Source organism: Ursus maritimus, unplaced genomic scaffold (genome assembly GCF_017311325.1).
Source record: "Ursus maritimus isolate PB19 unplaced genomic scaffold, ASM1731132v1 scaffold_21, whole genome shotgun sequence".
Classification (NCBI taxonomy): Eukaryota; Metazoa; Chordata; class Mammalia; order Carnivora; family Ursidae; genus Ursus; species Ursus maritimus.
The window spans coordinates 37,605,687-37,633,059 of NW_024424564.1; the positions used below are offsets into that span (position 1 = coordinate 37,605,687).

A 27,373-nucleotide genomic window follows, 5' to 3' on the forward strand; every position below is an offset into this window, starting at 1 on the left:
TAACTATGAATTGAATCAACGAATCCTTGATTCATATTAGATACTAAGCTTCTTGAAGGTTAGTGAGTTATTTTTTCATCTTTGTATCCCCATCACCTGGCATAGTTCCTGACACTTAACAATTAAAAAAAAATTTTTGTGGGACACCTGAGTGGCTCAGGCGTTGGACTCTTGATTTTGGCTAAGGTCATGACCTCAGGGTTGTGGGACCTAGCCCGGTGGCACAGGGCTCCCTGCTGGGTGTGGAGGCTGCTTGAGATTCTGTCTCTCTGGCTCCTTCTGCCCACCCCACCCCCACCAATTTGTGTGTGTGTGTGTGTGTGTGTGTGTGTGTGTGTGTGTGTGAAGAAAGAGGGAACTTGGACTGACGCTAGAAAGGGGGGCAATTTGCATGTGGGTGGGGTGAGAATAGAGTGAGTTGCTTGTATTTATAAGTAGGAAATTCTTTTTAGTTTGAAAATGGTTGATAGAGCTATATGGTGCTTCCCACTTCGGGGCAATCATCAGCAAATGAAGCTGCCAAAAAGTTAGCCCTAATAATTAAAAGTACCTAGTAAAATGTAATGACTTTTTATCATCCTACTTCTTCCTTTCAAATATTATATTTAAATATTGTGAAGATAAAGGAAGTAACAGTCTCCTTTATTGGTGCATTCAGTGTCTTCAGGTTCTAAGTCCTGGTTAATTTTTCCAAGCAATGGGCCTGGAATCTAATAAACCTCAGCCTGGGCAAGCAGATAATTTTGCATATTGTCAGCTTGTCAGTCCCCCCTTCCCCCATAAACCATGACTCCAGGCTTTGGAATGACGGAATTTCTTGTATCCAGTGATTTAGAGAAGAGCACTCCATCAAGCTTATATTATCATGTAGGTCTTCTTTGCATTGTTTTCATTCCTTTGAGCATCAAATGATTATGCACTGGTGTAAATTCATAAATTAGTTTGGAGAAGGATGTTAGACAACTTGGAATTTTCCATGGTGAACTTAATTGGTAGAGATGTAAATAAAGGAAATGTAGATGTAAGTTGATTTCCTAGACACAATCCTACCCTAGAAACAACTGTCTACAAACAGCCTCAACAGCTTCTAAGTCACAAGCAAATGAACAATTACTTTCTATTCCCGTTGCAGTTTCCAGGAAGTGCGTTATTTACCAGGAGGCAAGTGAGGAGGTAGCTGGGATGGGGCAGGACCAGAACCATGTTGCTTCAGCCACACGGTACAGAATCATGTGGTGGGAGTTGGGTGGGCAGACTATTTTGCAAGGTTGGGAGGCAATCGGTTTCACCAATTCACTTATTCATTCTCCAGTTTCCTGAATCAGCACCCAAATATAGCTACGCCAACCAAATACTGCTCCCTCAGCCTTTGTGCAGTGAGATCATTTAGTGTGAACTTAAAAAAATAAAAATGAAAAGAGTCTACCCACAGTTTCTCTTGGTACCCCCTGGGCGTTATGTTCATCTGGATTCCAATGTCAGGCAGAAGATGTGATGTGATATTTATTAATGATGTAACATATTAGCTCAGAGACTGAAAGACTTAAAAGAACATTTTAAGGTAAAAGAGCCTTTCATTTTTATTGGTGATAATGGGCAACCACTACTATTCTTTTTTTTTTAAATTAAAGCATAATTAACATACAGTGTCATGTCGGTTTCAGATGTGCAATATAGTGATTCAACAGTTCTATACATTAGTCAGCGCTCATCATGATAAGTGTGCTCTTGATCTGTTTCACCCATTCCCCCACCCACCTCCCCCTGGCAACCACCAGTTTGTTCTCTGTAGTTAGGAGTCTGGTTTTTTGGTTTGGTTTGGTTTGTCTCTTTTCTTTGTTCATTTACTTTGTTTTTTAAATTCCGCATATGAATGAAATCATATGGTGTTTGTCTTTCTATGTTTTATTTGTGTCACTTAGCATTATACCTTCTAGGTCCATCTTTGTTGTTGCAAATGACAAGATCTCATTCTTTTTTATGACTGAGTAATCTTCCAGTGTGTGTGTGTGTGTGTGTGTGTGCGCACGCGCGCGCGTGTGTGTGTGTGTGTGTGTGTGTGTAGCCCATATCTTGTTTATCTAATCCATGGACACTTGGGTTGCTTCAATGTCTTGGCTATTGTAAATAATGCGGTAACAAACATGGGGCGCATATATTTTTTCGAATTAGTGTTTTAGTTTTCTTTAGGTAAGTGCCCAGTAATAATATAACTGGATTGTATGGTAGTTCTATTTTTAAGTTTTTGAGGAACCTCCATATTGTTTTCCACAGGGGCTGCACCAGTTTACGTTCCCACCAACAGTGCAAGAGGCTTCCCTTTTTTCCACATTCTCACCAACACTTGTTATTTCTTGTCTTTTAATTCTAGTCATTCTGACAGGTGTGAGGTTATATCTCATTGTGGTTTTGATTTGCATTTCCCTGATGATGAGTGATGTTGAACATCTTTCCATGTGTCTGTTGGCCATTCTTTGGAAAAATGTCTATTCAAGTCCTCTGCTTATTTTTAATTAGATTATTATTATTTTTTGGTGTTGAGTTATATAAGTTCTTTATATATTTTGGAATATTAACCCCTTATGGGATATATCATTTGCAAATATCTTCTCCCATTCAGTAGGTTGTTTATTGATGGTTTCCCTTGCTGTGCAAAATCTTTTTATTTGGGATTAGTCTCAAATAGTTTAATTTTTTTTTTATTCTTAAAAGTTCTTAGAAGTGTCACATCTTTATTTGCTGCTTAGAAAATTTTCTTGAAATATTCTTGAGTGAGAGGTGCCTGCGTGGCTCAGTTAGCTAAGCGTCTGCCTTCAGCTCAGGTCATGATCTCTGGGTCCTGGGATAGAGCCCCACTTCGGGCTTCCTGCTCAGCAGGGAGTCTGCTTCCCCCCCCCCGCCCCTCCCCACTGCTCATTCTCTCTCTATAAATAAATAGAATCTTAGAAAGAAAGAAATATTCTTGAGTGAAATTTCACTATATGTAGTTAGGTACCATTTTGCCACTTAATGGGAATAAATCACACACTGAACATCCCTACCTGATAGATCGGGTACTTTGTGACTCAGATTGTATCTAACACGTAGTAGGTATCTCTTAAATATTTTGTTGATGAGAAGATAAATTTCATGGTATTTGTGGAGTCAAATAAAAAAAATTTTAAAGATGGTTACATTTAATCAAACGGCTGGTTATGAATGCAGGACACTAATATTTCCCCAAATTTTTGTAGTGTAGCCACTGCTTATGCTGTAGTGCCAGGTGTAGGAATGTAGGCCCATCGGTGCTCGTGCACTGATGGTAGGTGTTGTCGACTCTAATCCTGAAAGAAAATCAGACTTACTATGATAGTATTTGTCAAAAGTGTTTTACAATTCGGTTATGGCATTCGAGGAGTTACGAGGTCCTGCCTAGCTTACGCTTTGCTGGTATACAAGAAAGGTGTGATGCTGTCTTTTCATTACCGTCATGGTTCATCCCCACTGCGTGCTGGAACCAGCTGCTGCGTGCTTCTGAGAGACGAGTGTGTACATTTCTTACAGTTCAATGTTCAGCGACCTACATTTGGCAGCTTGAACTTTGACATGTTGGGAGCATTTACACCATGGAAATTGGCCTGTGCTACAAATCAGGCTCCCTCTGGAGCACATCAGTGTTCATTCTCTGCCCGCACCTGCAGTCATTCTAACTGCTCCGCTCCTCGCCTGCTGTAGGGCACACCGGAGACAGGGAAGTCAGGGAGTCAGATATCTGGACTGTGTTAACAACAAAATTTAACTGAATAAAATTTTAAAGATCTTACTGGCTTTATTCATGGATTCATGAATTGGGAAGTATCCAGTCTAGCAGACAGAAAGGAGCTCTGAGGAACTGTACAAAACGAAAGACTTATAGGCAGAAGGGAGAAGGGACAAGGAAGTTATACCTGGCAAATAGCCAATTGATTATTGCAAGCCTGCTTTCCCTATTGAGGGCAGGGGGTCTTATCAGGCAGATTACATAACTAATGCTGATCGGCTGATTCCTGAATGACTGGTTTAAGATTCCATTTCCAGGAGAGCTGAAACTATAATTAAGTCTCAGTTTGGTGACATGGGGCTTAGCATAAGCAACTCCATTTTGGGTGTGTTGTGTTTAATAACTGGAATATAGATTCATTTCCTTGATAACCTATGACCTTGAACAAATTATGTAACCTCTCTAATACCACTTTCTTCCTTAGTAAAATGGGGTTGAAATAAGACTCACCTCCAGGTTGTGAGGGTAAAATGAAATGATGTATGGTAACCACCTAACAGTGTCTGGTATGTAGTAAATGCTTAGTAAGTGGTATTTACTAAGTTTGGCGGGTTTTTTTTTTTTCATTTCTAGTACTGATATTCATTCAACAAATACATATGGAATGGCTATTTACAAAGCAGATTTGATTCTGCCTTATGGTTTTATTTTTATTTTATTTTTTATTATTTTAATTTTATAAGATTTTATTTATTTATTTGAGAGAGGACAGCATGAGCAGAGTGAGGGGCACAGGGAGAGGAAGATGCGGACTCCCCACTCAGGAGGTGGGGCTCAATCCCAGGACCCTGAGATCATGACCTGAGCAGAAGTCACTTATTAGGCTGAGCTACCCAGGTACCCCGTGTGGTTTTAAATGTACAGATAAACAAGAATAAAGTACCACCCTGAAATTCTGAGCTTTCAGATCACATGTTTGATGTCATGGGGACTGTACATCTGGGCCCTTGACACATGTCTTGGTTCGCTGTCCGTGGGCAAGTAGTTCCAGAGTCTGCTCGACTTATCTCCTATCAGGGCACCTTCTTCCCTCCAACTACTTACCTATCCCCATAAATATCCTCCCTCTTCCATTTCCTTCCTTTCTCCACAAATAAGCAAACAATCCCCCTGGCATGTGGCAGGTGCTGTCAGGCCTGTGATCACAAGTACTCTTGCATGACTCACTTGGAAGCTGCCTTTTTACATCCTGAGGCCAAGAACAGAAGGCTTGATTTCTATGTGAGATCTGATCTTTGGGCCAAAGTGCTGCCTGGGGGGTAAAAGCTGTCTCTACCTTTTTCCATGACTGGTTCCGGTCCCCTCCTCTTACCCACGTCGTGCTCAGAAAGACATCCCACACATTGTGCAGCCTTTTCCCCCTCAACATTCCTTTGGGGAGAAAAATGGTTATTTGTAGGAGAAATGATCGCGTGAAATTCTAAACCCTCCAGATTCTCACAGGTCCAAGTGCCGCTGAGATTGAAATAGAAATGGAAGTATTTGTTGTAAGGGGGAATCTTAACCTCTTGATACTCTTCAAATACTAAGTGTGCACAATCGGAAAGACTTATGCACACATGGACTTCTTGTGGAATTCCTCAGAGCATTTGAAGTGTGCCTTTCAACATGATCGGTGTTTCAATACTGAACTTTCAGAGCTGTTTTGAAAAGGGGAAGCACTTAAGACGGGTACGAGTTGTTTCATGTTGAGAACTCTTTGGCCGTCAGTTTTAAACTACTGCTTTATGGGACGATGTAAAAATGTAAACCTTGGTATGAATGAGTAGAACACAGAACACATCAAACACTACTTTCCAGCTCATTTAATTAATTTTTTCCAGCTCATTTAATTAATGAATTGATTGACCGCACCAGAAACATGCCCTGTTAAAATACTTTATCACAATTAATATATCCTTGATACCCTATTGCTTCCATAAATTCTGATAGGCATCAATACTATTGCTCAGTTTCCCACCGTCCTGTTGTCAGCAGTGGAAACTCTTGTGGATAAATCAGATTATTAAAAAAAATTAAATGATGTGTTTATGTATATTTAAAATCCAAATAGTTGCTTTTTCAAACTTGATTTTAGACTCCCTCCCCCCAAAATAGTCACATTCAGTTCTTAATGAGAATGAACACACACCAAGTTTTTCGGGCTTGATCATTTGAAAAACACCACTCTCATTCACTTTAAATATTTCCTAGCTTTCTACAATGGAAAAAAATTAAATGTAATCTCTCATGGTAGAAAAATGAGTTTTAGATTTTTCAGAGCTAGAATGAAAACACTTTACAATAAAATCAGACCAAGTCTTTATAATTCAAAGTGGCCAAACACACAGAAGAACCACCATAATAAAATTGCCAGTCACGTGCCTCCCCGAGGTCTGAGCAGAATTCCTTTTTAATAATGTGGACATTCCTCTTTGTCAGTGACACAGGAACAACACCTCCAGAGAGTGGGATTTTTGGATTTATGATAAACTTCTCTGCATTTCTTGGTAAGTACACAATAATTATTAATAATAAATGAAAAACTCATAGTCTCGAGTGAAGTGTGTTGTTTACAGTTTGTATATAATTTTTCATTATTTTTTAGCAGACTTTATTTTTCAGGACAGTTTCAGGTTCACAGCAAAATTGAGCAAAAGGTAGAGATTTCTCATATATGCCCAGCCCCCCACCCAGGGTCTCCCCCACTATCGTCATCCCCCACCAGAGCTGTACATTTGTTACAGTTGCTGAGCCTACATTGACATGTCATTATCACCCAAAGTCCACAGTTTACATTAGGGTTCGGTCTCGGCGTGTATAATTTTGTTTTAAAGGTTGATTTATTTGAGAGAGAGTGTGTGCGAGCGTGGGAGGAGGGGCAGAGGGATAAGCTTACACAACACCCAGAAGCTAAACAGTAAAGAAATTGGCAGATTTAGTAGATAAAAAATTTAAAGCTTCTAAGTGATGAAAGGTACAAAAAGCGAAGTTAATGTGCATAATGTGTGAAAAGCAACTGCAAATTAAAAACGAATAGACAAACTCGAGAGAAAAATCGGAAGAAATTTAAATGCAATTTTCAGAAGAAGAAATGCAGATGACCAGCAGACATACTGAAAGTTGCTCAATCTCAGTAATGGCCAGAGAAATGCAAATTAAACCAACAGTTGCCATTTCTCTTTCATTGGATTGGCAATAATTAAAAAGGCAAGGGCATGCAGAATTGCTTTCAGACTCTGCTGTGACAGTAAAAATGCTACAATACAGTGTTGGAGCAATTTGCGGATACTTCTTGGCATTTTAATTGTGCACGGTTTTTGCTCCAGTAGTATTACTTCTAGGAATCTGTCGTCCAGAAGCACTGAAGGTGTGCCAGGGACTGTGTACAAGGCTCTGCATTGAGCATTGTAGCAGGAAAAACACAGACAGTGTAGACCTCCAACATTTGGGGAGTGACGAAATATATACCCTGATAAGGCCACTAAAAACAACGAAGTAGACTTATTTGCACCGACACGGTACGATCTCTGTGGTGATTTCCTTTACGTGAAACAAAGCAAGTCACAGAACACATGCACAGTAGCATTTATGTGAAAAGGATAACAGGTTGGGGTGTGTGTGTGTGTGTGTGTGTGTATCCATCACACTGAAGAGAGAGTAAGATGGGGTGAGGAAGGACCGGGTGGGTGAGTGGGAGACTCTGGCAATTAGGAAATCGAAATACATATTTTAAAAAAGCAATGCAGAACTTTCCCTGTGTTTTTGTTCTAAAAGGTCAAATAATAAATTTCATCCAAGTACCTTTCCTTTCCAGGTGCAGCCACAATGTACACAAGATATAAAATAGTAGAGAAGCAAAATCAAACCAGCTATTTCAGCACGCCTGTTTTTAACCTGGTGTCGCTAGTTCTTGGATTGGTGGGATGTATCGGAATGGGCATTGTAGCCAATTTCCAGGTATGTCCTGAGGTTGGTTGTGTTCTTGGGGATGATGGAATATGTGTGTCTTGTGGAGAGAAGCAAGAACACAAGAGGAATGCTTGTGCCAGTATCAAGTAATTGATGCATTTATAAAAGTTGGGATAGTTTGCTTCTTAGAAACAAATCTTTCTCATTTGAAAGTCAGTCCTGCCTGGCACTGGGGAGAGGTGGGTGCATGTTTGCAGGATTATGAGAAAGGACGTTGAGCTCCATGCTCTGGGCTCCGCATTGCTCCGTGTTCATTAACGTGGTTGATGGGTTGCAAGATCGACTTCAGTCATTGTAATAGTTTCATTAAGAGCATGAGAATATTTGGGGCACCTGGGTGCCTCGGTCGGTTGAGCCTCTGACTCTGGATTTCGGCTCAGGTCATGATCTCAGGGTCCTGAGATGGAGCCCAACTGGGCTCCATGCTCAGCTCGGAGTCTGTTTGTCCTTCTCCCTCTGCCCCTCCCCCCGCTTGAGCGCGCGCGCTCTCTCTCTCTCTCAAATAAATAAATAAAATCTTTAAAAAAAAAAGAGTGTGAGAATATTTGAGTGTATGAGCGTGTGTGTTTACCAAAGAGCGGCATCTGATCTCTTCCTTTGGCAGGTGAGGATGTGGGTAATGGGGGTGAAATTATTTGCTCAGGCTTACTCAGCTCATTCATTACGGAGCCAAAACATAGCCCCAGTGGAGCAAATTAACTTCTATGGTGACTCCTGTGGAGTCTGCTCGATATGTTCTTACTGTGCCAAGTGTTTGAAGAAACCCGACTTGTTTCATTCTAACTTGTGGATGCCTGTTCATCCCGAGGTCTCTTTCAGGAAGGCACGGGAACTGTTTGTCCGTGGAGACAAAATTTAATATTTTAAAAATATTTCTTGTATTTCAGATTTGTACTAGTTATCGTACTCTCCTCCTAGGGTTATTGTGAGGATTCCACAAGCCGATGCGCACTGACCAGCAGGCCTTCCGTGGCAGCCGCCGTGGCCGTCATCATTACAGGCTAACACTGCGCTGGTCCTGCTCTCTCCACCACTATTTTTTTTTTCAAGATTTTGTTTATTTGTCAGAGAGAGAGAGTCCACACAAACAGGGGGAGCGGAGGCAGTGGGAGAAGGAGAAGCAAGCTTCCTGCTGAGCAAGGAGCCCCACCCAGGACTGGATCCCAGGAACCCGAGATGATGACAGAGCTGAAGGCAGACGCTTAAGCGACTGAGCCACCCAGGCGCCCCCTCTCTGCCACTGTTGTTTCTTTGCGGCCGCACAAAGGAAGTTACTCCAGGAGGACTTTTTGTTCTGCCTAGGAGTACCCCTTTAACTTTTTTCCCCCCGCCAGAAGCGGGCTGATCTTGTGTGATGCTTATTTTCACAAAAAGGTGTCCCCTGGGCCACCGGCGGGCTGCTAGGGCATGCGTCCTGTCCCCCCGCCGCAGCCGCAGCTCTGGGCGCTGCACCTGGTACTGATCTGCAAGGGTAATCTGGCCTCCGCTGGTACCACGGCTTTCCGTCCATCTGCCAGTGCCCCCTCCTGCGAGAAGTCAGGACAGTCACTGTCAGAGAGTCCTGTCCCACCTGCACACGTGGTCTCATAGAATCACCTTTTCTGCACTGCGCATGGGGTTGCCATCTGTCCGTAGGGACATAGTACAGTGCTCTGGGGACTCTGTGCTGTTGTGAGGGGTGGGGTGGCAGACCTCCTTCCTTATACTGCATTCAGGATGACCTGCAAGGCAGGGATAGTGTCTTGGTTCTTAGGGCTAAAGTGTTTTCTTTCTAGAGAAAGNGTGTGGGAGCAGGGGGCGCAGAGGGAGAGGGAGAGAGAGAGAGAAAAATCTCAAGCAGGCTCCATGCAGGGCTCGATCCCACGGCCCTGAGATCATGACCTGAGCCAAAATCAAGAGTCCCACGCTTAATTGAGCCACCCAGGCACCCCTCAAGTTTTCATTTTTGAATATTATAAATCCACAATTATTGTTTCCTTGTTAACACTGAAAGGTAGAAAGGTGAGAGGCAGGTTGGAACAAGTCTACAGGGCTTTATGGAGGGCACTGTGCGAATAGATTGCTTCGGGCTCCATTTTACTTTCCTACCCTTATTGTCCCTTTCCGGCAAAATAAGACAAAGGCTATAACACATGGGTGCAGGTGACATTGGTCGCATGGTGGAAACTCTTTACATTTTATGATTGTATGCATTTGGCTTTTCATGACAACCAATTTGCTGAAAATTTCCTATGTGACAGAATTTATGAAAACATTCAGTGCTTTAACTTCTATAATCCACTGATGACCTTAGAAGTCGGGTGGTATTATTTTCTTCGTTTGCCAGTGGAGAGATGGAGGCCCAGAGGGGTTCATACTTGCCCAAGATCATCTGAGCACAGAAAAGCAGAAGTGGACTTTGAATTGAAGCCATCTGTCTAGAACCTATGGGAAAGAGTTAACTTCAATGTCAGAATGGGGAAATCTCTGAGAGAAAAAAAAGCATGTATACAATTCACAGTTCTCACGCCGGAAAGCACGATGGGAAGAAAAATGGAATTGGAGAGGTGAGGGGAAGACGTGGAAGGATAGAATCATTCGTAGATGGTGGGTATGGATTATTCAATGGGGAAGAGTATACACTATGTGATATCCTATCAGTTTATTCTCCAAATAACTCACGGAGTGAGCACAACAGCTGTCAGCTTGTAAACCAGAAAGGGCAGGAGTTAGAAAGAACACTTAGAAGTCAGATCATTGAACTTGTGGTTCTCTTGAAGGTTTCTATGAAGTGATTGCATCTTAACAAAAACCAGAAAGAGAATCTTAAACTTTCCTGAGAGCAAAGTATTTGCCTTGTCATTGTTCCCATAAATATATCTTTACAACTTCCTTGTTTGATATCCTGTAATTCATTTTCACCATGCCGTGAGCAAACCAACTTGAGCTGTTCCTTCCCGAGGAATTGGAGGTGTGCGGGCAAGAGAGCTCTGGCTGTCTCTGGGAGGTTTCCTTGCGTTGGAGCAAATTGCACTCATTAGAAGTTCGAGGAGCTGTCCGTCCTGAGCTGGTTGGGTGGGAAGGCTACTTCTTGGTGTGTCCCCACCAATGTCTCTCAATGCTTTACTTTCCTTCAAGAAATTTCCCCTTTTGGAAAAGTCAAGTTTTCCAAGACTTAACCCTTTCAGTATTCTAGGTTTCTTTTAACTACCTTTTAAATTAACAAGAGAGTTTCAAAAAAAGAGATCCAAAAAGGGTGCCGGGTTTTCATTTTTATCCTCTATCTAAAAGTCATGTCTGATTAAGAATCATTTCCCTTTGAGGGGCGCCTGGGTGGCACAGCGGTTGGGCGTCTGCCTTCAGCTCAGGGCGTGATCCCGGTGATCTGGAATCAAGCCCCACATCAGGCTCTTCCGCTATGAGCCTGCTTCTTCCTCTCCCACTCCCCCTGCTTGTGTTCCCTCTCTCACTGGCTGTCTCTATCTCTGTCAAATAAATAAATAAAATCTTTAAAAAAAAAAAGAATCATTTCCCTTTGAAAAGACATCTTTGATGAGAGAGTATGTACTTCACAGGGGAAAAGTACATCCCGATACAACTCCTGCTGACTCAAGGACCTTCTGATCTGGTGATGTCAGGGCTAATGTGGGGGCCCATGAAGTTTGCAGATGAAGATCCTAAAGGATATGTTGAATCCGGGGCACCGGGGAGGGGGTGGGGGAGTTGAGGAAGCACATTCCGTCATAGTGCAATTGGAAGAAACAGAATATATAAATTCAGGGTGTTGATGTACTTAGCATAAAAAAAAATAGCTTGTGGAAAGCATCAAGAATCTCAGAACATTATTCCTGAAAATGACTCATTAGCAGCGGATGCCTTGCCTTTTGTTCATTTTCCCTTGCCCAAAAGTGCCTAACATTCAAAAAAGGGGAAAAGATCTGTGTCTTTATTCTTTTATTTTATTGGTTTAATATTGGTTTTATATTTGGTTTAATACTATTGGTTCAATATTGTGTTTTTCCCAATGACACTGAGGTGTCATTGACATACAACCTTGTATTAGTCTAAGGTGTGTAACATAGTGACTTGATACATGTATATATCGCAAATCACAATAAGTTCGTTAACATACATCACCTCACATAGTGACAATTTTTTGTCTTGTGACGACAGCTTTTAAAATTTACCATCTCAACAACTTTCGAATATGCGATACGCATTGTTAATTATGGTCGTCATGCTGTACATCCACGGACCTTATATCTGGAAGCTTCAGTCTTTAATCCCCTTTCCCGCATCCTCCATCCCCACCCCTACCCCTCAGCTCTGGCAACCATTGATCTGTTTTCTGTATCGGTAAGTTCAGGTTGTTTTGTTTTGTTTTAAAGATTCCACATGTCAGTGAGATCATACAGTATTTGTCTTTCTCTGTGTGACTCATTTCATTTAGCACGATGCCCTCAGTATCCATCCATGTTGTCACAAACAGCATGATTTTTTTTCTTTTTATGGGTGAATAACAATCTGTGCGTGTGTGTGTGTCACATTTTCATCATCCATTCATCCTTTGATGGACACTTAGGTTGTTTCTGTGTCTTGCCTATGTAAATAATGCTGCAATGAACATGGGGGTGCAGTTATCTTTTTGAGGTAGTGATTTCATTTCCTTTGAATTATTGCTATTTTTCATTGTAGTGAAATACATGTATAACATAGAATTGGCCATCTTAGGGGTCCCTGGGTGGCTCAGTCAGTTAAGCATCTGCCTTTGGCTCAGGTCATGATCTCAGGGTCCCGGGATCGGGCCCCGTGTGGGGCTCCCTCTCAGCAGGGAGCCTGCTTCTCCCTCTCCCTATGCCCACCCCCCTCAGGCTGGCTTTCTCTCACTCTCTCTCAAATAAATAACATCTTTTTAAAAATTGGCCATCTTAACCATTTTTAAGTGTACCATTCAGTGGGTTTTTAAAAATTCTTTTGAAGGTATATAAATATTTTAAATGTATTTTATTTTTCATATGTAATTTTCCTAAATCTATATGCCCGTCTTAAGTATCCTAGGAATACAGAATCTATATCTAATAAGTGACTAATTGATTTTCCATGTTGCAGAATGTTAATGCAGCCATATTTTATTATAACATAAATCAAGTAGTGGATTTTCCCCTATGTTACTAGGTTTGATACCAGGAAATAAGTTTCCTTAGAAAATAAGTTTGACCCAGGGTCCTGAGATCAAGCTGGGTGGCTCAGCTGGTTAAGTGTCTGCCGTCAGCTCAGGTCATAATCCCAGGGTCCTGGGATCAGGCCCTGCATCGGGCTCCCTGCTCAGTGGGGAGTCTGCTTCTCTCTCTACCTACCGCTCCCCCTGCCTGTGCTCTCTCTCTCTCAAATAAATCAATCAATCAATCAATAAATAAAATCTTTAAAAAAAAGAGAAAAGAAAAGAAGTTTGAAAGTTTTTTTTTTTTAATTTCCTTTCCCATGTGGACAATAAAGATTTGATAACAGTTTATTTGTGAGCAGATGGAGAACACCCTGGTTTTGGGCAAGCCTGGGCGGCCCAAGTCAAAGAAAAATCTGGGAGGTACAGGGTGTGGATAGTGAGCTGGGGCCAGTAGGGGTCTGGGGCCCAAACCAGGCTCTCTTGGACAATACTTTAACTTGCCCCTTTGCAAAGCTCACGTTTTCAGGTTCAAGCAGAGACTCCATTGTTCAATCCAACATCACTGTTAAACCAGAAGATAGATGCCCATTGCACATTAGGAAAGAGCCTGAAGTGAGCTCCTTGCATGGTCCATTGTGAGCATATTTGTCATCAATACCAGAGTCTGTGCCTAGACGGTGCACGGGTGCCTTCTGGGTGAAATGCTGGTTAGAGGATGGGGGAGCGGGGCTTTGACTTGAATCTGCCTTCGCATGGCAAGGACAGTGTCTTTTTTTTTTTTTTAAGATTTTATTTATTAATTTGACAGAGACAGCCAGCGAGAGAGGGAACACAAGCAGGGGGAAGTGGGAGAGGAAGAAGCAGGCTCCCAGCGGAGGAGCCCGATGTGGGACTCGATCCCAGAACGCCGGGATCACGCCCTGAGCCGAAGGCAGACGCTTAACGACTGCGCTACCCAGGCGCCCCAGGACAGTGTCTTTACTTAGATTTGTGTGTCCCTGTGGGGTGCCTGGGGGAAGACAAAGAGATTATTGGGGAGCAGGGAGCCTGAAAACCCCAAGCCACACTTGGCATGTTCATGGAACCGGTTGTATACTTTTAAATGAAATTGATCATGTAATCTTCACTGCAAACCTGGAAGGCAGAAATTATTACACCCATTTTACAGATACAGAAATTGAGGTTGTAAACTAAGGTCACAGAGCCCAGTGGCAGAGTTGAAATTTTTTACCCCGTTGTGCCAGACTTCAGAGCCCATGATACTCAATTCTCCTACCTCTGAGGCAGACATCACTCTGTCCCTGTCCAGCGTGCCCACGTTTGCTGTGGAACAACTAAGGGCATTTACTTGAGGGTCTGGAAGGCATTTCTCTTGGTAGTCTTCTGCAGGTAACCGCCTTTTCCAAGGAGTGGTGGGTGCACCTGTGATGACCGTGGCTTTGAGTAGCCCAGCGTGGGTGGGGGCGTGGGTCTTGCTGCGTGCAGACTCACGCAGAGTAACAGCTGTTTGTGACTCTCTCTCCAGGAGTTAGCTGTCCCCGTGGTCCACGATGGCGGTGCCCTTTTGGCTTTTGTCTGCGGTGTGGTCTACACGCTCCTACAGTCCATCATCTCTTACAAATCATGTCCCCAGTGGAACAGCCTGTCCACGTGCCACGTGCGGTTGGCCATCTCTGCCATTTCCTGTGCAGCCGTGGTCCCCAGTATCCTTTGCACGTTTGTCAGTGTCTTCACAGACTTGACTCTTCTCCCACTCCCCCAAACGAGCATGAAAAAAAGCAAATGTTAACAACCTGGTTTCCACATGCTTCAGAAGAACAATTGGGAGACAAGTATAAATCGTTAAGAAAATATCTCAACATTGTCTGGTTAGATCAAAACAATCTTTGGGGGGGAATGTGTGCAAGGAGAATGGAAACGTCGAAACACTTTAGTCTGTTTACTTTCCTTCCAACAAGGAAAGTTTCATAAGCCGTGTGAAAATATTTATTTTTCTTTGTAGTGCTTGGTCAAAGACACCAAATATTGATACTGTACTTAAAGTAACGGCCCTGGGAAGTCCCGAGAGCTCGTACTCTGCCTCACCCTGTACGTTGGTGATTTATTAGATGGTTCGATTAACTCGTCTGTGTTAAGAGGTTTTAAAAAGCTCTATCATTTATTTCCAAGTCAGTTGAAATATGTTTAGCCTTCTCCTGTTAGCCTTCTCTGATTCCAGTTTCAAAATGAAATCTCATCCCATTTTCTAAGTCAACAATGTGAAAAGAAAGTATCAATTTTTATGCTTGTGCGTTCTGGTTTAAAGGAAACGAAAGCGTGATCTTTCTCTCTTTCTTTCTAGAGGTACTTAACAGGAAAAAAAAAAAAGCTGTGTCTTTAAGACGTGAAAAATTCCCCATCTTTCTTTTTTTTTTTTTTAAAGATTTTTTATTTATTTATTTGACAGAGATAGAGACAGCCAGTGAGAGAGGGAACACAAGCATGGGGAGTGGGAGTGGAAGAAGCAGGCTCATAGCGGAGGAGCCTGATGTGGGGCTCGATCCCATAACGCCTGGATCACGCCCTGAGCCGAAGGCAGACGCTTAACCGCTGTGCCACCCAGGCGCCCCCCCATCTTTCGAAATACCATCTGCAGTCCTATCAGAGAAAACCTGCAGAGCCATCAAAAGATGGTGATTCCTGTCAGACGGTAGAAAAATAGCCACTATTTTATTAGCGGAGACGTTGTTAGTCTGGATTGGGCTGTGGTATGAAGTGGACAAGCTTGAGTGAAAATGCACTGTGCGCTTCTGAATAGTAAGTTTTGCGTTTCTCTTTTAAATCAGAGCTTCTAAGTACAGTTTTGGGCTTTGTTTTGGTGGGTTTTTTGTTTTTTTTTTTTTTTTGTCTTACGGAAGGAAATTTTTAGTTACAAAATTTCCAAGAGCAGAGGAAGCAAATCCTGCTGTTGAGAAATTTAAACAAAATGCATAGCCTCGTTACAAAGTTAGTTCCTTCGCAATTTCCTTGTCCTATTTATGGATTGAAGACACTCCTGTTTCTCTCCAAATGTATCTACTTAAAACTTTTAGCTTGTGTTAGTTGTAAAAATTGTAGTAGCAGTGTTTGTAGTGTTAAAAGCCAAAGTTTCTTGGTGTAGGGAAACCTTTGCTTGCTTCCAACTTGAGACACCCATCTCTAGATGTTAAAATCAGAGAGAATTTTAGCAAGAATAAGCATTTCAGACCTCAGAGTTTCACATGTAAATAGTTCCCATTTCTAGGCGGTTCTTAGGAGCCATGCCAAGGGAGAGCATCCCCAAACAGAAACAGGTCATGTCCCTGTATTAAATTACCTCGAATGAATTCATCCATATGGAAGCATCTTTTGTCCAAGCATTAGCATGGTATTTATATTTCTTTACAAAGATTTCAAAATATCTTTAAAATGCCCTTGTCTCTTCTTACTGCAATATTTCTGTGAAACATCCTCACTTGACTAATGAAGAAACTGAAACACAAATGAGGCAGTTGCTAGGATCCTGCTTCTGAGCCCTCCCTGCGAGACTGTCCATCTTGCACCTGGCTCCCAACGCTTTCAGAAGCCTTCACAAAATCACGAACAGTGTGAAGCCCAGGTTCCTTTGCTTGAGACACAGTCTGAGACTGCCTCTTGAGTATTTTTTTTTAACGATTTTATTGATTCACTTATTTTAGAAAGAGAGAATCTCAAACAGACTCCTCACTGTGCTCGGAGCCCCATGTGAGACTTTGACCTCATGACCAATGAGATCACGACCTGAGCTGAAACCAAGAGTCGGACGCTTCACCGACTGAGCCACCCGGGTGCCCCATGAGCCTGCCTGTTTTTTTGACCTCATTCTCACATGGTCTCCCCTGGACTTGCCTGTTTCCTGTTCTCTGCTTTTGCTCAGTCTCTTCTACCTGGCTGGGTTATCCTCCTCCACCTTGTTTTCTAGAGTTGAGCTGCCCAATACGGTAGCCACTAGCCGCATGAGGCTACTGAGCGCGTGAAATGTGGCTGGTCCACATGGGGACGTGCAGTTAAGTGTAAAAACCACACCGATTTCAAAGATGTAAGAAGAAAGAAAAGGAGAATGTAAAATATCTCATTATTCTTTTTATCAGTATTTGTTTTAATGATAATATTTTTGATATATTGGGTTAGATAAGATATATCATTAAAATTAATTTCATTTTGTTCTATTTATTTGTTTTTAAGATTTTATTTTTAAGTAATCTCTATACCCCAACATGTGGCCCAACCTCACAATCCTGAGATTAGGAGTCACGTGCTCTACCAGTTGAGACAGCCAGGTGCCCCTCATTTGGTTCTTTTTAGTTTTTTTTTAGTGTAACTGCTACAGTAGAATTTTTTTTTAAGGAGATAGAAGTTTATTGAATACACCCCAAGGGAGAAGCGGGTAGGGCAGCAGAGGAGAGGCTGCCTGGCTATCGTAGAATATTTTACCTTACGCATGTGGCTGGCATTAATTTCTGGGGTGACGCTGCTCTAGAGAGCTCCTCAAGCCTCCACTTACATTAGGCTCAACTCAGTGAAGCCTTTCCTGACCCCTCCAATCCCATTCCACTCTGAATTCATAATTTTCCCTCTGAGTCATCATCGTGCCCTATTCTTTTCTGTCTTAATACAGCATATTCCCTGGGCTTCATCCGACAAGGCTGTGATGTTTCCAAGACCAACACCGAGTCTGTTTTGCCAGAGTTTTCTCTGTCGCCCCCTTCCTCCCCATAGCATACCTGATACACAGAAGATAGAACTCAAGAACAAAGAATTAAGAGGCTTTTAAACTATTAGAAACAGAAATATGGTAATGACATGATCAGAAAATCTTTTCTTTTGAGAAACTGAGAAGTGTTAAGAATTGCAAAATATTGGGGGGTAGGGAGGGCAGGGAGAGGAGGTGCTGACTCTGAATTCAGGGGAAGTTCTAAACTTAGCATTGACTCAAAGCTTTGAGTTCATAACTGTTTGCAAAAGCATTTTAAGAGCATCTCATGTCTAGCTTTCTCTTTTGCCTTCCTAAGCTCCATGGAATGGCTGTCATCAGCCTCGTGCAGACGGCCCGTGGAGGCTCTAGCCTCAGTCCCCGACACTGTTTGGCCTCTCTGGGTATCCTCTAAGGTCAGAGGTAGGATGTATCTCTTTGATTTGTAAACCCTTTGGGCCAGAAAGGAACGACTCCGCTTGTACCCAATGACTTGATGGAATAAGTCTGTTTTTTAAAGACGGTAGTTTGAATCTGTAGCTTGTTTTTGTAGAGGGACCTTGGTAGTTTGTGATGCTTTGGTACTTGGAAATGTTAATTTTTCCTTAAAGCTGTTGCCTTGAAAATAGGATTTTAGGGAAAGAGTATTTTTATTCAATACTTTTATTTAGGGAAAATAGTATTTTAGGGGAAGAGTACCCATCTGCCATTTTGACCAAAGTTAGAAAGCACAGTGGAACAAAATGGAGCCACAGATGAAAATTTGACCATACGTAACCGACAAAGTATTGGTGAGGAACCCCTGTAAGTCCATGTTATAATTTAAATGCTGTCACAATCGAACTCAAGTTTGAGATTATAAGAAGCTGATAGAACTGGTCTGATCGCAGAAATGTTGGTATTAACATTTTAGCTGTGTGATGATGATTGGAAGAATAGTCTTAACATTAAAAGACCTGGGTTTTTTTTTTTGTTTTTTGGTTTTTATTTTTTGTTTGGTTTTTTTTTTTTTTTTTGGAGCTTCCTTAACAATTTCCCTTTCTTAGTGATTGCCTGTGCTTCGTTAATTTCTATAACCAAGCTGGAGTGGAATCCAAAAGAAAAGGTAAAATTTAACTCATCTTCAATATGATTGTTGAACCTGGTTCCTGGGGATTATTTTCAAAACTATTTTCAAAATTTTGAATTCCTAATTGAATTTCCTCATCAAAAGAGGCCGGACACTTAATAGCAGGGGGCCGATGTGAATTCAGGTGTGTGGAGGTCAGAGGAGGCAGGGAGTGTTAAGCAGAGCGGATGAGATCCCTTTGTTTCAGGATGAACTGGAGAATAAACGTGGTCAGGGCTGTCTGTGCGGGCAGGGAGTTTGTATAGAGCGGTAAGAGGTAGGCAGAGAGGCTCCTACTTGATGTGGGCGACCAGAATGAGCTTTGGAAGGCTCGTGAACAGGCAAGTGCACTGAAAGAATATTAGCAGGTACATAGTAGTCAGAAGCAATCCTGGGGTGAAGGGCTGAGGAGAGAGCCTGGAGTTAGGGAGGCAGGGAGAAGGCAGTTCTCTAGATTTCAAACCAAGGTTCGCCTGGGGGCTCCACATCACTCATCGGGGAAATGCAAATCAAAACCACAATGAGATAGCACCTCACACCTGCCAGAACGGCTAAAATCAACAACACAAGAAACAACAAGTGTTGGTGAGGATGTGGAGAAAGGGGAACCCTTGTTCACTGTTGGTGGGAATGCAAACTGGTGCAGCCACTGTGGAAAACAGTATGGAGGTTCCTCAAAAAGTTAAAAATAGAGCTAGCATATGATCCAGTAATAACAGTACTGGGTATTTACCCCCCAAATACAAAAACATTAATTCAAAGAGTTACATGCACCCCTATGTTTATTGCAGCATTATTTACAATAGCCAAATGATGGAAGCTGCCCAAGGGCCCATCCATGGATGAACGGATAAAGGCGGTGTGGTTTATATACACAGTGGAGTATTACTCAGCCATAAAAAGAATGAAATCTTGCCATTTGAAGCAACATGGTTGGAGCTAGAGAGTATAATGCTAAGTGAATAAGTCAGAGAAAGACAAAAAACATTTCACTCATATAAATATGGAATTTAAGAAACAAAACAAATGGACAAAGGAAAAAGAGAGAGACAAACCAAGAAACAGACTCTTGATTATAGAGAATAAACTGACGGTTATCGGAGGGGCAGCGAGTGGGGGATGGGTGGAACAGGTGAAGGGGATTGAGGAGGGCGCTCGCTGTGATGAGCACCAGGTGACGTGTGGAAGTGTTGAATCGCTATATTGTGCACCTGAAACCAGTGAACACTTAACTATGCAGAAACTAAAATTTAAAACTTTCAAAAAATGAATTAAAAAAAAGATTAGCCTAGGGTGCAAGTACAAAGGGGAAATATTTATGGGTGCTGTCAAGTGACAGACACGAGAATAGAAGGACATGAATCAAAGAGGACTTCCAAATTTTATCTTGGGGGAAGCGAAGAATCTGTCCCCATGAGCAGAGGCAGCAGAGTCCCAAACAGGAATAAATCTGAGGCTGTAGTGAAACATTAAGGAGAACTGCCCAGTTACTGGTGGGACTAGACCGTGGGGGGCTGGAACTAACAGGGCATGGGGTAGAGTGATGGGTCATTTCCAGCCCAAACGTCAGAACACCAGGAATTGAATGTTTGGAGTTGAGATGGACTCCAGCCACGAGGTACGCAGAGCGGTGGCTCATCTAGACGCCATGTGGGGAATGAATGACGCCCAGGAGAGGACAGTTGGTGGGAGAACAGCCGTTTTTCAGGGGACGGGGGAGTTACTGATGTTTTTCACAAAGCAGTTTCAGTAAAATGTTGGCTTTAGAAGCCAATTGCAGAAGGGTGAAGAAATGGTGAGGGGGTGGTTCATTCATTCAGCTCTCAGTCCACTGTTGGGAGGGGAGAGAAGAGGAGAAATAACATGGTGGCTTAAGGGCCAAGCGGGATCGGGATTTTCCACATTCTGGCATGTGAGGGAAGCCTGCAGGAGACTACGCAGAAGGGGCGCCTGGGTGGCTCAGTCAGTGAAGACTCTGCCTTCAGCGCAGGTCACGATCTCAGGGTCCTGGGATCCAGTCCTGCGCCTGGCTCCCTGCTCAGAGGGGAGTCTGCTTCTCCCTTGGCCTTCTGACCCTGCTTATGCTCTGTCTCTGTCTCTCTCTCAAATAAATAAATCAAATCTTAAAAAAGAGAAAGAGAGAGACTACGGAGACACTGAAAATGGTGAGGAAGAGAAATCCAGGCAGAAATAAAAAAAAAAAGTCCTTTCTGAAAGCGAGACCTCACTTGGGGGCGGCTTCGGGTGTACTTTACGAGTTCGGCCACTGGGAGGCGATCTTCCACCACAAATCAAGCAAAAAACCAGCTGCTGGGAAGGATTTCTCCGTGTTTCCCCCAGGCAATTAAAAATTGTTTTTCATTTCATTTTCTAAATTAAAAATGTGAAAAGTACCTCATTTTCTGCTCCAGCCATAAAGCACCATGCCGCTCCTGCATTGCGTTCTGTTCCCATTATCAATGAATGCACGCAAAACCCTTTACGTTAATTCACTGAGTGGAATAATTGCCCGGGTACTGCCCCAGACTTCCGTGGAGGGCTTGGGAGCTTGTACAGCACATTGCTGTGCATTGACTTCCTTGGTAGGGGTGGTGAGAGTTTTAATATCATTGCCCCATTTTACGTAGCAAGGGGATTAGAGCGTCGCCTGCGTTCCCACAAGTGCAGGGGAGGAGTGTGCACTCCTAGTTCTGTGCGCTTTCATGAAATAGGCTAAAGAAACGATGAAGGATGAGGTGGATCTCCTGCTAATGTCCCCAAAAGGAGGTAGGGGCCTCCGTTCTCTACCCCCAGCATAGACTGATCAGGTTCTCCCCAGTGTGAGCTGGCCCAGGACAGGGATGGATGTGAACACGCATGTGGACAGCGAGGAGTGGTGGCTGTGGTTTGATGCACCCAATGCATCTTCATGGATGAAAACTGGATCAGAGAGAGCACCTGTCCCCTTTCCATGGGGGACAGGTGCTCTCTCCACGCAACCCAGCCTATTTGTGTTCCGTGGGGACAGGTGTTCTCTCTCATTGATAATTATCTCATTGATAATTTCAACCTGCAGACGCAAGCCAGCCTATTTGTGTGTCATGCGTATAACCTAGCAAAGCAGAAAGGGAAGTCGAGGAAAAAAGAATAGGTCACTATTTGAAATCGGAGAACTGTTCACAGTCCACAGGCTTCATTGGGCATGTGGGCTCAAGTCAGAATGCAGACATGCAGTTTTCATTCAGTGTTTATTTTCTTGTATTGTATTTAAGTAGGTTCCACACCCAGCATGGAACGCACAACCGGGGCTTGAACTCACAACCCTGAGATCAAGACCTGAGCTGAGATCAAGAGTCGGATGCTTAACTGACTGAGGCACCCGGGTGAACTTTGGATGTTTAAAAATGCTTTGACAGTAATTCACCACATTTAAAAATCAGGAGAGATCACACCACACACACACACACACACACACACACACACCACACATGCACGCACGCGCTGGCGCACAGGCTTTTTTCTTAATCTCTTAAAGCAACATCGGGGTCATATTTTCCCATTTGGTGAAAATGGAATTGAGCTGATGAGGAGGGGGTTCCCCGTCCTCCCTCTCTTTTTGCAACCATCCGTTCCATTTATTTTTATCAATTGTTTGGCCTCCATAGGAGGAACCCCCAATTAAAGCCTTCCACTCTTGCCTTCCATTCTCTCACCTCTGCCCCCAATGAGATAGTTGCCGTGTCCCTGTCTCCTTAGCCTTTGCTTTGTGGTTATGTTTACCTTATAGCATTAAGCAGAGCTGTGTTCCGAAAAGACATTTTCTATAGTAACAAGGAAACCCACAGCCAGTGGTGACAGCCAGTCCCCTCTGGGTGTGCGCACTCGTTCTTTTTAATAAGGGCCCAAAAGCTGACTCAGTGGTTTTTAAGCATGCATTTCAACTTCGGGATTCCTAGCAGTGGGAGAGCAAGTCACACCTTGAGTGGGAAATTCTTTCTTCTCTTGAGTCAAAATTTGCTTCCCAGTCTCATCTTAAAACCAGAGTGTATGTGAGCCTGCAGAACTTTTGGGAGAATTGTGTCCGTGTTCTCATTGGGCAGTGCCCTGGTGTTCATCCACCGGGCCTTGCTCACGGTGTGTTCTCAAGGGGGTTGATCTATGCTCACCCGACAACTGCCCTCTCTGGTCTGGCCAGCGTTTAATTTCAGTACATGCACTACAGTGAATGTATTCAGGCTAAATTCTGGTTCTTTATTGTTGCTTTTAGGATTATATATATCACGTAGTGAGCGCAATCTGCGAATGGACAGTGGCCTTTGGTTTCATCTTCTACTTCCTAACATTCATCCACGATTTCCAGGTAGGTATTTATCAGTTCATGTGTTACAAATTGCTGACAGTTAGGGTTAGGAGAACGCCATAGAACATTTCTTACACTTAAAAAAAGTAAGAGCACTATCTTTCTTTTCACTCTTACGTGTTTGAAAAAATACGTAAATATTATACAGTTTAGTTTATTCCCTAAGGGAAGCCTCGCTAACAGCTCTCCCAAACAATGAAATTTTCATATGTCCTCTGCCCCCTGGTTGCTCATAGTCATATATCCTGGTTATTAGCTTTCTGAGCAGGCCTCGCTTACTCGTTCCAAGTAATAGGCAATATGTCCTTTTAATAAACAAAAGTTTGTTGTTGAAAAATGTTCCCAAGGCAGAGAGAAGGTGGGACCTTATCAGGTTTGACAACAGAGAAAATTTTACATTTTGAGACAAGTGAATTCTTAGCTAAAAGGATATAAAAAACCAAGAAAATTCTTCCAGACCCAACTCCAGCTCTGCTGAAACCGTAGTGAGGTCATCTCTGAGGGCAGGTGCAGAGCCGTGGGGCTTTCTGTAGCTGGCACCAGTTTGCCTTCTCCGGAACCTTTTTCTTCTGTTTTTAACAGAGTGTCACGCTAAGAATATCCACAGAAATCAATGATGATGTTTGAAGAAAGAAGAATGATACCTCACTCAGTGAGAGTCGCAGACAATTTCTGGAAGTGGCAGGGAGGACAGACAGGGTTTCAGTGTGGCCCTGAGTGGAATGTATCTGCGGCACGTCCACGACTCGAATTTCTTTAAGAATTCCCAATAGTTGTACTATTTCCAAAGGTATGTTTTCCCAGAGAATGTACAGACTTATGACATTGTAGCAACGTTTTTATAATTTCCCAAGTAGACACTTTTTTTTACGTGAACAAATTCATTACGGAAAAGAGAAGGTATTACAGAAAATGGAGAGCTCTTATTTTTGCACAGATTCTGTTTTGTGTTTTCTTTGTGGGTAAGTGATTTGTGGGAATACACTAAGTGAGGAATTCACTAACAAGTAAAATCAGGGCATATTCATTTTTAAATTTTATTTTTAGAGAATGAATGGTCTAATTTTATATCATGAGAGCATTTATAAAGTTTGATTTCTAATGATCATAAAGATTTAGTTAACAAATGAACACTAACAAGGATACTCTGATTTTTAAGTGAACTAAGCAAAATGCTTCTATTGAAAGGCCTTACTCTCTCTATGCACATTAACTCTAAGTGAACACAGAAGACCTCAGTTTTTAAATTCCATCCCCCGTGGGCCTCCCTGCTCCCAGAGCCACAGCCTTTACCCTTGCTGCTAACTGGCATTCCATAGTGGGCCCAATTCCAGGTGGAATGAATTCAGCAAGACAGATTAGAAAAGCCTTAGAACAATAATAAAATGGAGGTGAGCACCTGACAAGGAAAACCCCACTGGAGTCCGGATTGTTGTCTTTGCTGGATAAGCAAGGAGGGAAAGTATCTCAGGGACCATTTGTGGAAGGCAGGATTATGGGAAGGAGACCTTTGGTTAATACCAAACCTCCACAAAAGCCAATCTGTGAAAAGCATTAAAAAGACCATTTGTAAAACCACCCTTTATTGTTACCAGTATAAAGTGATACACGTACAGTCTGACTCGGAAGCTGAAACTCACGTCTCGAATTCATTTCTTGCCACTAACCCTGTGGACAAGAACACAGGTCTGAGACCGAGGAGAAAGGGGAGGGGGCAGGGGGCAGGTTATCTGTTCCTCCTTTTAATGCCTGTGGCTGGACGTTTGCACACTGTACGAAATGGGAGTCAGTCCTTTGTTAAGCAAGACCTACAGACTCCACGTTTTCACCCAAAGCACAAATGACAAAGGAAAAGCAAATGCTTCTGGAGCAAGAAGTGGGCCTTGAAATGTTAAGGCTTAGATTTGAAAGTTGAAGAGAAGGCCTTCCTTTGAAGACCCTCAAGACCACAAATCTGCAGCCGGCCAAGTGGGTGCAGACCTCAAGGGCATATGCCAAGGGCAGAGCGGCCCACCTGGACAGCCTGGGAGGAAATCTGGGAGTGGTGAGCACTTCCTGGCTCCTCAGTAACTATCTGTCAAGTGAACGAAGCCGTCAGCCACAACTGCAATGACAAACCGTGTCCCCTGTGTGTCCGGCAGTGTGAACCCCATAACCGTGTCTGAGTCTGTTGCAACTTGTCGTAATGCTGTGGCTCCCCAAGTAACACTGGAAATGAAAGACTGATTGAAACTATGTCAAGCATTCCTTATTCTGAAGATGGGGGAGAAGTGTCACTTAGCTGCGCCATGGAACCTGTAGGAGAATGAATCCACGGTTGGGACTCACTTCGAACAGACTTTTCTTACCTGCACTTCTCATGGTGCATTGTCATTCTTCATTTCCTTATCTCTCTTGCAAGATAGATTGGGAGCTCCCTGTGGGCAGAGTATGGGCCTTAATCTTTAACTTTGTAACTCCAGCATTTACCAGGGTGCCTCCTGGTTCATAGTAGGTGCTTAATATCATTGAAGGCATGAATGGACGCGCGAACAAAGGAAGGCATGACTGGGCATGTTCGCAGTGCTGCGTAGTGAGTTACACTGGCACACTGTGTACTAGTTAAGTGATAAATGAAGAGTCTGTATCACCCAGTAATGTTGGCTGTTTTGCTTTGTGTACTGTAAACATTTCAGTTGTTTGGGCTTCACCACTCTATGACAACTCTCTTCAACCTCGACAGTTACCACCAAAATTGTTAGATGGGCTAGACAAAATGGTATACCTGGCTTGGCAAACTGAGAACGCCAAAAATCACTGCAGACAATCACATTCTGCGAATTCCATGAAACCTCTAAAGCTGGTCTCATCCACATTTCGGTATTATTTCTAATTTCCATGAACTTGCATTTCCTTGGGCCTCATGGCTGAAAGAGTAAAATAAAATGAAATATTTCTTTATTTTAGTAATTTGTGTCTCGGTTCAATTGCAACATGTCGACTAGGTACGACTAGAAGTTTACATACCCAGGGAACAATCCTAGCTCCACTTGGACCCCGTAAATAGAGTTTAAACCTTATGTTTTCTTAATTCTTGTAGCTTTGCATGTGGGCGCAGTGGTTCATCTTTGTAGAGACTCAAACATTAGTATCAGAAGTTTGCATCAGTGCAGACTCATGGAGGTGAAGGCACCAGAAATCCAACTCACACGTGTCGAAGAAGAAAGGGGCATCTATTAACTCAAGCCCGGGGTGGAGCTTACTTCAGGGATGGTTGGATCCAAAAGTGGTACCAGAACTCCATGTATTCTCTCCTTCTCCTAGCTCTACTTTTTCTCTCCGTTGGCATCATTCGCAGGCAGGTTTTCCCCTGATGGGAGTGAGATGGCTTCTAGGAGCCCGTGGGCTACAACCTGTCCAATGGAAAGAGGGGACCTCTCCAGAGTTCGCACAAGAGCCCGTGAGTTGAAGCTCTTTGTCTCCGATTGGCTGGCCTGGGTCACATGACCATCCCCGCTCAGGGAGGTCTGATGCTCTGATTAGTCAGCCCTGTGTCACGTGTCCCCCCGAGCAGGGAGGGGTCGGCACTGTCCGAAATGCCGGGCTGGTGGTGGGTGAAAGTTGTTTCTCAGAAGAGAGGAATGGGAAATGCGTCTGGGAGAGACACAGTGCAGTAGATCCCCAATCCCCCCTTCCCCACCCGCCAGGAAAGACGACTTAACTTGTTTCGGGGTAAAGCAAATTATACCTGCTGACAACCTTTTCAGGTTAAAAGACGTAAATGTAAACCATTTAGGTAATAAACATGCTTTCAGTTAACTTCAAAGTTATGCTTTTTCCAGCTTGTGTTTTTATTTAACCCCTGTGTTTGGTCAGGCAGTGATTTATCACATGTTTCAGACGAGGAAAAGAAGAGAGAAGCTCAGGGACGTGCCAGATGTTTTGCTGCTGGCTGGCAACCCGTTCCAGTCGGGGACTCTTGTTTTCCTGATTGCTAATCAAGTGGGTCTTTTTCCTTTCTTTCTTTTTCTTCTCTTCTCTCTTCTTTTCTTTTTTCTTTTCTTTCTTAACACTAACAGAGAATTCCACAGAAATTGCATTTCATAAACCAAATTAAGTACATCAGTGTTGTGCTGTGTTTGGGTTTCCTAACATCCCTTGCATGTGGCATTGTCCCATGTTCCCATTTTTTACTCAGTTGGAGACACACTGGTCTGCTGTTTGGGCCCTGGAATGAGGAAGGAGGAGTGGGAGGGAGATAAGTGGTATCCCATTCTCTCCCACTCCCTGACTCTGGCCAGCCGGTAAGCCCAGCCGTCTCCCCA

At 43.1% G+C, this 27,373-nt stretch overlaps 1 protein-coding gene across 8 annotated transcripts in view; it reads left to right on the plus strand.

Moving 5' to 3' along the window:
* Positions 1–27,373, plus strand: part of DRAM1 (DNA damage regulated autophagy modulator 1) — a 79,219-nt gene that overhangs the window by 10,386 nt on the left and 41,460 nt on the right. For 2 of the 8 annotated variants that reach the window (XM_040637377.1, XM_040637376.1), the window contains exons 2-7: positions 6,221–6,288; positions 7,596–7,738; positions 14,419–14,596; positions 18,669–18,727; positions 22,977–23,069; positions 26,407–26,508. In XM_040637377.1, the coding sequence (XP_040493311.1) occupies positions 6,221–6,288; positions 7,596–7,738; positions 14,419–14,596; positions 18,669–18,727; positions 22,977–23,069; positions 26,407–26,508 (643 nt within the window). Of the gene's footprint in view, positions 1–6,220; positions 6,289–7,595; positions 7,739–14,418; positions 14,982–17,547; positions 18,046–18,668; positions 18,728–22,976; positions 23,070–23,651; positions 26,015–26,406; positions 26,509–27,373 lie in introns of those variants that run through there. The other 6 variants (XR_005836725.1, XR_005836727.1, XM_040637378.1 and 3 more) reach the window with 6 other exon arrangements.